We start from the raw sequence: 8,801 nt of genomic DNA on the forward strand, positions 1-8,801 counted from the left end.
AGATGAGCTCATCCTGGATTTAGGGTGGTTCTATATCCAATGACAGGTGTCCTTATTAGAATAGGAAAGGACCCAGAGAGACACATGCAGGGGGAAGGCCATGTGACAACAGAGGCAGAGATTGGAGTGATGTGTCTACCAGCCAAGAAAGGCCAAGAATTGTCGGCCTACCAGAGGCTGGGAGAGGAGCCTGGGACAGATTCTCTTGCAGAGTCCAGAAGAATCCAACCCTGTCAACACCTTGATTTCAGACTTTTGGTCTCGTGAACTGTGAGATAAATTTCAGTTGTTTTAAGCTACCCGGTTTGTGGTGCTTTGCTGTGGCAGCCTCAGAAAACGCATCTGGGGTGCCCGCCCCTGCCCTCCACGTGCTGGGATGAGGGATGCAGGTCAGGCGCTCCACCCGGGTACCCAGGGTCTCGCTGCCCACCAAGGACCATGAGACAGTGGAGAATTTTTCAAACAAATACTCCTTTTAATAACTGAGTCGGCCAGAGCCACTGCTCACGGGCCAAGCCCCCGGGGCAGGGCTGGTGGCAGATCCCGTCGGCTTCCAGTGGCACCGCCTGGCTTTTCTAAAATGAAGCCCGGAGCATGTTGGCAGCGGGGCCCAGCCCCGGAAGGTCACAGCCCACTTAAGCTGCGTGTGGTCCCAGCTGTAACATCTCTGGTGCCGGCTACAAAGTGGAATGTTTCTCAAAGGGCACAGTCAGGAGTCGGGCCGCTGCCTCATCCAGGAACCAGCAAAGTTTTCCCGTGCTGGGCTGGACCAGGGCAGCCGGGAGCGGGTTCTTCTCCTTGTCCTCCAAGATGCGCTGTATGGAAAGGGCAGAAGCATGGGGTCCTGCACCTTCGGCGCCCCTCGGAGATCTCATACCCCACAAGAGGTGATGTAGCCCTTCCCACATGTCCTAGCATCCAGCAATCAGCAGGGATGGGGTCCTTTTCTTTCTGTCACCTGTGACTGCTTCATACTGGGGTCAGCATGCCTTCTCTGCAAAGACCAGGGTCACTATTTCGGCTCTGCCGATCACACCTCATCTGTCCCAGCTACTCAGATCTGCTGTTACAGGTCAAAAGCAGCAGCAGATGACTCATTAGCAAATGGGTGTGTCTGGGTCCCAACTAATCTTTACTCATGGACACTGAAATCTGAATTCTGCCCAATGCCAGAGGTCTATCTATGTTTTGGACCTATTTACCATTAAGCTCTTAAGAATATTAACCAATTCATCGACTTCTGATTTGAATTTCACTTATTCCTTCTGCTGATTCTTCTTAGACTTATGTTATTGTTCCTTTTTCTAATTCTTAAGTGCTTGATTTGTTTATTTCAATTCTTTCCTATTTAATAATTAAGTATATGTGCACGTGCACACACATGTGCACATTAAGTGCTTTGAACTTACCTCTGAACACAGCTTTGGCCTCATCTCAATTTCATCTCATAATTGTTAACACTTAACTAGTCAGCAGTTTTCATCTTCCCTTCAACCCAAGAATTACTGAAGTATCTTGGGATCTGGTGTTTTCAGCACAATAGTGTCTGAGGCCATATTCTATGCCCACAACCTTTTTGGGAAGGCGGCCCTCAGCTGTTACCTTCAGAATAGCTGCCTTTCCTTCTCCAGTTGCTACAAAGATGACAGTTCGAGCTGCGTTCAGCACAGGAAGTGTGAGGGTCACGCGCTGAGGAGGGGGCTTTGGGGAGTCACTGATGGGGGCCACAATCTTCTCTTGCTCCTGGGGGAGGGAGGCCCAAGATGGAGACAGGAGGACATCACTTGACTTCTTGAGTATTCACACATGCCAGGCACTGTCCATCCATCATTCCATGCCACCCTGCTAATCTTGTGGTATCTGATTTAAGGCCCATGTTTTAAGATGGGTGAACTGAGGCTCAGAAGAGTTAAGCCCAGCAGGTCTGCCTGTTGGCAGAGGCTGACTCTGCCAACACTCCAGCCCTCCTGAAGCCCCAGATGGTAGAGGTTGAGGCTTGGGCACAAGCAGGGCCCTCATGGGTGTGCTTACCTGCAGGAGAGGGTGGTCTGGGAAGAGTGAGCAAGTGTGGCCATCGGGACCCACACCCAGAATCAGCAGGTCAAAAACTGGGATGGAATCCCCTTGAAAGGCCTGATTGGGGAAAGAAGACAGTCCTGAGATGTTGTCCCCAGTTGTTGCCAAGATATGAAGACCTAGGCCCACTAGCAGGGTGTCAGAGGCCAGGCTGCACCTGGGGCCCCCCAGGGTAGGGCTGTGGCTTCTTAGAGGGGGGAATCCTCCAAGAGGTCTGCCATTTGTCCCTAGGGGTAGTTTCTGCCAGCAACAATCACTCAGTGCCACTGGCAGGCTGCTCTGCCCCCCTGCGAGTGGCCATTGGGTAGATGAGGTCTCCCTGAAGCTGCTTCCAGGGACTCACCTGTCTCAGCTTTTTGGCATAATCCTCAGCTGCCTCCTCCACGGGCAGCTCGGGGTTAATGGTGATTACCTGGCTGTCGGGGATAGGCAGCCTGGAGAGCAGGTGGGTCTATGGCAGACAGAGGCACATGGTCACCAACAGAAACAGTTTATGGCAGGCAGGGGGCATGCACATGACCACCCAGATCCTCCACATGAAGACATGACTGTCATCACACCCATTTCCTGTATGAGTTGGGATCCTGGTGGCTCTCAGTGGCATTCCGCCAGGGGTCTCTGAAGTCCATCGTGATTGGGAGACTCCTGGCCCCAGCCTGCACCTGTCTGGCCACACCACTGCCCTGTTTCTAAACCCCCAGGGTCCTCTGCGCCTTCAGAATAAAACCTGACCCCTCTCTGCCCTCCACAAAGCCCCGCTGACCTTCCTGCCCCAACCAGGTATACAAGCTGCTGCCCTTGCCTGGGAAACTCCTACACATCCCTCAGGGTGCCTCCTCTAAGCAGCCACCCCTGCCTATGCCTCCCTTATGCTCCTGCTTGATAACTGTGTATCCTGCATGTAACTGTGATAAGCACCGATTTCTCTTCTGGGTTGCCTCTACAGGGTGAGCCTGCCCAGCACATAGCCAGGGCCCCAGCCTCCGATCAGCGGGGTTAATGCAGAAACACTAGGAGTCAGGCCTCCTGCAAGGCAGAGGGCTCTAGCCCTCTCCCACAGTGATGAGCCCCAGGGCCTCTGATCTGCTCTGGGATAGACGCTGGCAACCTTCACCTTGGTACCTCTTCTGAGACAGGAACTAGCTTTGCAAAGGCAATGCTGAGCTGATCCGCAAAGTGAAAGCAGGGAAACAGCAAAAATAGTGTGTTTGGAGCAGAGAGGAGAGGTGGCATGAACATGGGCTAACCCACCAGATCTCATGGGGCTGAGCCCCCACCAATTGCTAGCCTGAGGAGTGTGGGTTCTGGATTGAGGGCGATGGGGAGCCAAGGTGGGTGTGTGAGCTGGAGAGGATCAGATCCATTGTTGGAAAGATCTGCTCTGACCAAAGTTTCCATCTACACACACCCTTGAGGACTGTACCACAAAGCCAGGAGGGAGCATCAGTGCCCCGTTTCTGTCACCTGACGCCCCACCTTAGCTGCCCTTCCCCTGCAGGCTCAGAGCTTTTCCCTCTTCCTCAGGATGGGCTTCCAGGGTGCCCAAGGCTGGGTGTCATCAGTTGGGCAGGTTCCTAGAAGTGAAACTGCTGGCTGATCAGGCAAGTTCATGGTAAACATCCCCAGAAAGGTAGCCCCAGCTAACCCTTCTAGCCTGGACAGCAGAAGGCCCATGGCGCAGGTTGAACCATTCAGGTTTAGAGACCCCCAGGGTGCACAGGGTCCACCCTCACGAAAGGGAACGCCTTTGCATCCCTTACTAGGTTGCTTAGTGGCCCCCCAAATTCATTTCTACCCGGAACCTCTGAATGTGACCTTATTTAGAAAGAGGGTCTTTGCAGATGTCATAGCTTAAGATGAGGTCACTGTGCTTTAAGATGTGCCCTAAATCCAATGACTGGCATCCTTATAAGAACAGAGGACACAAAGAGAGAATCAGAGAAGGTGACATAGAGATGGAGGCAGAGATTGTGGTGATGTGGCCGCAAGCCAAGAAACACCTGGAACCACCAGAAGCTGGAAGGAGCAAGGAAGCATCCTCCCACTGAGCCTTTGGAGGGTGAGTACACAGTCCTGCTGACATCTTGATTTCAGACTTCTGGCCTCCAGAACCGTGAGAGAATCAATTTCTGTTGTTTTAAGCCCCCAGTTTGTGGTACTTTGTTATGGCAACCCCAGGGAACTAAGATGGTTCTCCTCATGGGGGAACTGGCAGGAGTAAATCCTCACCCCTCAGTGGTTCCCACCATCTTTTTCCTTCCCCTCTACCCCAGCTCACCTATGATCAGCTTGTCACATCCTCCAGGGCTCAGCTCAAACGTCACCTCAGAGCCCCTCGCTGCCCACCACCCAGGCTGATGGATGCCCACTACCTCTTCCTTGGCACTTACTACCATCTTATACTATTCTCTTCTGTCCGCGCTGCATTATGTTACGGCTCTGAGTGGATTTCCCTTATTTACTGCCCTGTGTGTTGGTGCCCCTGCCTCCTGCCCCGCAATGAGTCCTGGGAGTGAACTGTCCCTAGTGCTGGAAATTGGACACAATGAATATCTGTACTTTCTCTTTTACTGTTTCATTAGAATTTTGTTACTTGAGCAAAAATAGTTTTCCTAATTAAAACAAATCAAAAGTCTTTCAAAGTCATGCAAAGTAAAAAGAAACAAGAACTCACTTTTTAATTAAGCTCTGGAGGAATATACACAGGAAAACACACTTTAACAGGGCCCCTTTCCTGAGCTGTGTCCCAGGTGCTGTCTGGGGAGGCTTGGGCCAGGAGGCTCACACCCCAGCTCCCTCACTGGTCACTGGGTGACTCTCCTCTTCTCCATCTATGGAGATGGAGATACTATGGCCTCAGTTTTTCTGTCTATGAAATGGAGTTACTAACAACCCCCACCTCATAGGCTATTGTGTAGTTTCATGAGATGATATGAATAAAGCACTTGGTAATCAGTAAATCTTCCTGCTTATTACAAAATCAAACAAAAAACCCCCCACAACAACAGAAAATTATCCGCTCAAGAGAATTCAGCACACCCAGGACCTGAGTGAGCTGAGGCTGCTGGCCAAACCTACCCCTCCCACACATCCCTGGGTGGGTTTTCCTCCTTGGGGTAGGAAGAGCTGATTCAGATGCAGCCCAGGGGGGAGGAGACGGCGGGGGCGGGGGTGTCAAGGCAGGCCACATCTCCTCCAAACTTCAGTTTCCCTTTTTGTAAAATGGGGAGTGTTTCTCTGATTCTATAGGAGTCTGGGCCCCAGGCCAAAGATAACCAGCCTCCAAGTCATCAGCGCCGCAAGCTGCATGGAGACAACTGAGAACTCGTCCAGGTTGGAATGGGGAAACTGAAGCCGTTTCCACACCTGATCCCTCGTGCCTGGCTCTTCCCTAACTCTGCCTTTTCATGCGAAGAGGCTGTGGCGCCTGAACTTCTCTAGGACCTGGAATGGGCCACTCCGTTTCAAATCCACGTCTTGGCCAATGCCACTCCCTCTTCCTGGCTACCGGATAAAGGATCAAGAGGAGCTACAAAGCCCCACTGGTCCACCCGGAGGTGTAGCCTAGATGGGACCTCAGGGAACCCAGCGACCATTCCCAGTTCCAGTCCAGATAGAGGCAGAGAGCATGGTGTGACCCTGCATGACCCCCATAGCCAGGTTCAGGCGGCGGGCGCGGCCTTCTGGAAATGACCCCCGTTGGCCCCCGTAGCCGGGTTCAGGCAATGGGTGGGGCCCGCTGGGCCTGGCCCCCAGCGGCCCCCGTAGCTCTCACCCGGTAGAGGCCGTACGTGCTCTCGGCGTGCTCGAAGGGCACCAGGCGCTCGTCGCAGAAGCCCAGCGTCCAGCGCGCGAGGCTGGCGGACCCGGCGGGAGCAGCGGCGGCAGGTAGCTCGCGGGCCAGCATCGAGACGAGGCTGCCGCCCGACAGGCCGAGCGCGAAGCGGGCGCGGGCCCCCGCCAGGCAGCATGCTGCCCGCTGCACCACCAGTTGCGCTAGCGACGCGCCCAGCTCCTGCGGGCTCGAGAAGACTGAGATAAGGCCGGGGGCCGGCGCGGCCATGGCGACAGCGGCGGCAGGGAGGCGGAAGCCTTCCCGGCGGCCGCTAGTGCGCCTGCGTAAAGGCTGCTCCGGCCGCACAGCGTTCGGCGCCTTTGACACATGCGCAGTCCCACGAGTGAAGTCCCAGCGGGGCCGGGCAGTAGGTCTGGCCGTGCTCATTGATTCTTTGCGTCCTCATCGAGCTCTTTCTTGGGTTCGGACAGGCAGAGCCCGTGCAGTTGCGCTGAACCTCCGGGTATCGGGGCAGGGCCAGAGAGGGAAGCTTAGAGTTTCGATACCCGAAGTAGGGGACGTGGGGTGTGGTGAGGTGGAGGTAGGAGATAGGAGGTTTCCTGGAGGAGGGCGCATTTTGATGGACTTTGAAATTCCTGAACCTTCTAAGTATAAGCTTGATGAGGGCAAGGATATTTGTTTTGTTCACTGAGTCCTCGAAAGCCCCCTGACCTATGGCAGAGTGTAGGGGCTGAAAATGTGCTTGTTGAATTTCTTCTGCACATTCTCCTTGGAAACCTATATCTCCATGAGGACCTATTGCGTCCTCTACCCTGGCTCTTGCCTGGGGAAGTTCCCAGACTGAGGCAAGTGATCCTTGGCTGATATGACGGAACATTCAGGGAATAGCATGGGCAGGGAGAGCTGGAAAGGGGAGGAGGCCTGGTGAGCCTGGGCAACTGGACCACATCTCAGAACCAGAGTTTAGCAGAGTGTAGTAAGTGCAATGGGATTTGCACAGGTAGTGCATCTTTAAAACCAGTAGCCAATTAAGAAAACAGTTTCATTTACAATTGCATCAAAGAGAATGAAGTACTTAATTTAACAAAAGAAGTCCAAGACTTGTACACTGAAAACTAAAACATTTTGGAAAAAATTTGAAGATGATCTAAATAAATGGAGAAACATCCCATGTTCACGGATTGGAAGATTTCATGTTGTTAAGATAGTGATACTCCTCAAATTGGTCTACAGATCTAGCACAATTTCTATCAAAATTCTGACTGATTTTTTTTGTAGAAATTGACAAGCTGATCCTCAAATTCATGTGGAATTGCAAGAGGCCCCCAAATAGCCAAACCAATCTTGAAAAGAACAAAATTGGAGGACTCACACGTCTTGATTTCAAACTTACTACAAAGCTTCAGTAATCAAACACTCTGGTACTGGCATAAGGATAGACATATGTATCAATGGAATAGAACTGAGATGAAAACAACAACAAACCATAGGTCTATAGTCAATGGATCTTCAACAAGTGTGCCAGGACCATTCAATGGGAAAAGGATAGTCTTTTCAATAAATGGTGCTGGGACAACTAGACAGTCATATGCAAAAGAAGGAAATTGAACCCTGTAATAGGCAGAATGAGGGGCCCCCCAAAAAGGTGTCCATACCCTCATTTCCAAAACCTGTGAATATTTTAGGTTACTTGGCAAGGGGGAATTAAGGTTGCAGGTGGAATTAGGTTGCTAATCAGCTGTCCTTAAAAGAGTTTCCTGGGTGAGCCCAATGTAATCACAAGGGTCACTAAAAATGGAAGGAGGAGGCAGAAGAAGGAGAACCAGAGAAATCATGCCATGAAAAAGACTCAGCCCACTGTTGCTGGCTTTGAAGAGGGAGGAAGAGGCTGTGAGCCAAGGAATGTGGGCAGTATCTAAATGCTGGAAAAGGCAAGGAAATGGATTCTCTGAGAAGCTCTGTAAGGAATGCAGTCCTGCCAAACCTTGATTTTAGCCAAGTAAGATCCATTTCTGACTTCTCACCTTCAGATCTGTAAGCTAGTTGGTGTTATTTTAAGCCGCTTAGTTTGTGGTGATTTGTTACAGCAGCACTAGAAAACTGATACAGATCCCCACTTCACACCATATACAAAAATTAAAATGGATCGACCTAAACGTCGGAGCTAAAACTAAAAAACTCTTAGAAGGAAACAAATGGGTAAATCTTTATGACCTTGGTTTAGGCAATGACACCAAAAGCATGAGCAATAAAGACAAGTAAATAAACGGGACTTCAAGGTGAAAAACTTTTGTGTTTCAAAGGGTACCACCAAGAAAGTGAAAAGACAACCCACAGAGTGGGAGAACTTTGCAAATCATATACCTCATAAGGGTTTAGTATACAGAATATATTAAGAATGCTGACAGCTCAATAAAAAGACAACCCAGGGAGGGAGAGGGTATAGCTCAGTGGTAGAGCAGGTGCTTAGCAAGCACAAGGCCCTGGGTTCAATCCCCAGTACCTCCATTAAACATAAATAAATAAATAAATAAACAAACAAACAAACAAACAAACAAACAAACCTAATTACTCCCCCCACACCTGCAATTTTTTAAATGTTTAAAAAAAAGCCAACCCAATTTTAAAAAGGGCAAATGATCTGAATAGATTTCTCCAAAGAAGATATACAAATGGCCAATAAGCACATGAAAAGGAAATGCAAATCAAAAGTACAATGAGCTAAAAATAAATGCATAAACATATAAAATGAATTTTTTAAGTTAAAGAAAACCTACAATGAAGTAACACTTTACACCCACTAAAATGACTATAATTAAAAAGAAAGTAAGAGGTGCTGACGAGGATGTGGGAAATTGGAACTTACATACTACTGCTGGTGTGAATATAAAATGGTACAGTCACTTTGGAAAACAGTCTGGCAGTTCCT

General features: G+C 50.3%; 1 protein-coding gene across 1 annotated transcript; it reads right to left on the reverse strand.

Annotated features, from left to right (window-relative positions):
* Window positions 1-451: 451 nt before the first annotated feature.
* On the reverse strand, window positions 452-6,198 carry PGLS (6-phosphogluconolactonase). The gene is made up of 5 exons (XM_010972125.3): window positions 5,852-6,198; window positions 2,420-2,527; window positions 2,032-2,133; window positions 1,603-1,743; window positions 452-815 (listed from the first exon to the last, which is right to left on the reverse strand). The coding sequence occupies exons 1-5, from the start codon at window positions 6,137-6,139 to the stop codon at window positions 678-680; spliced, it is 777 nt and encodes a 258-aa protein (XP_010970427.2). The 5' UTR covers window positions 6,140-6,198; the 3' UTR covers window positions 452-677.
* Window positions 6,199-8,801: the final 2,603 nt, after the last annotated feature.

Source organism: Camelus bactrianus, chromosome 22 (assembly GCF_048773025.1).
Source record: "Camelus bactrianus isolate YW-2024 breed Bactrian camel chromosome 22, ASM4877302v1, whole genome shotgun sequence".
In the NCBI taxonomy this organism is placed as follows: Eukaryota; Metazoa; Chordata; class Mammalia; order Artiodactyla; family Camelidae; genus Camelus; species Camelus bactrianus.

What these genes read in the sequence shown, in the direction of transcription:
- PGLS (XM_010972125.3), bottom strand. Translation starts at nt 6,139, where the DNA reads ATGGCCGCGCCGGCCCCCGGCCTTATCTCAGTCTTCTCGAGCCCGCAG. An exon ending in CAGACCACCCTCTCCTGCAG is followed by an intron (nt 1,744 to 2,031) that starts GTAAGCACACCC and finishes TCCCTCCCCCAG; the next exon opens with GAGCAAGAGAAGATTGTGGC. An exon ending in GAAAGGCAGCTATTCTGAAG is followed by an intron (nt 816 to 1,602) that starts GTAACAGCTGAG and finishes CTTTCCATACAG; the next exon opens with CGCATCTTGGAGGACAAGGA.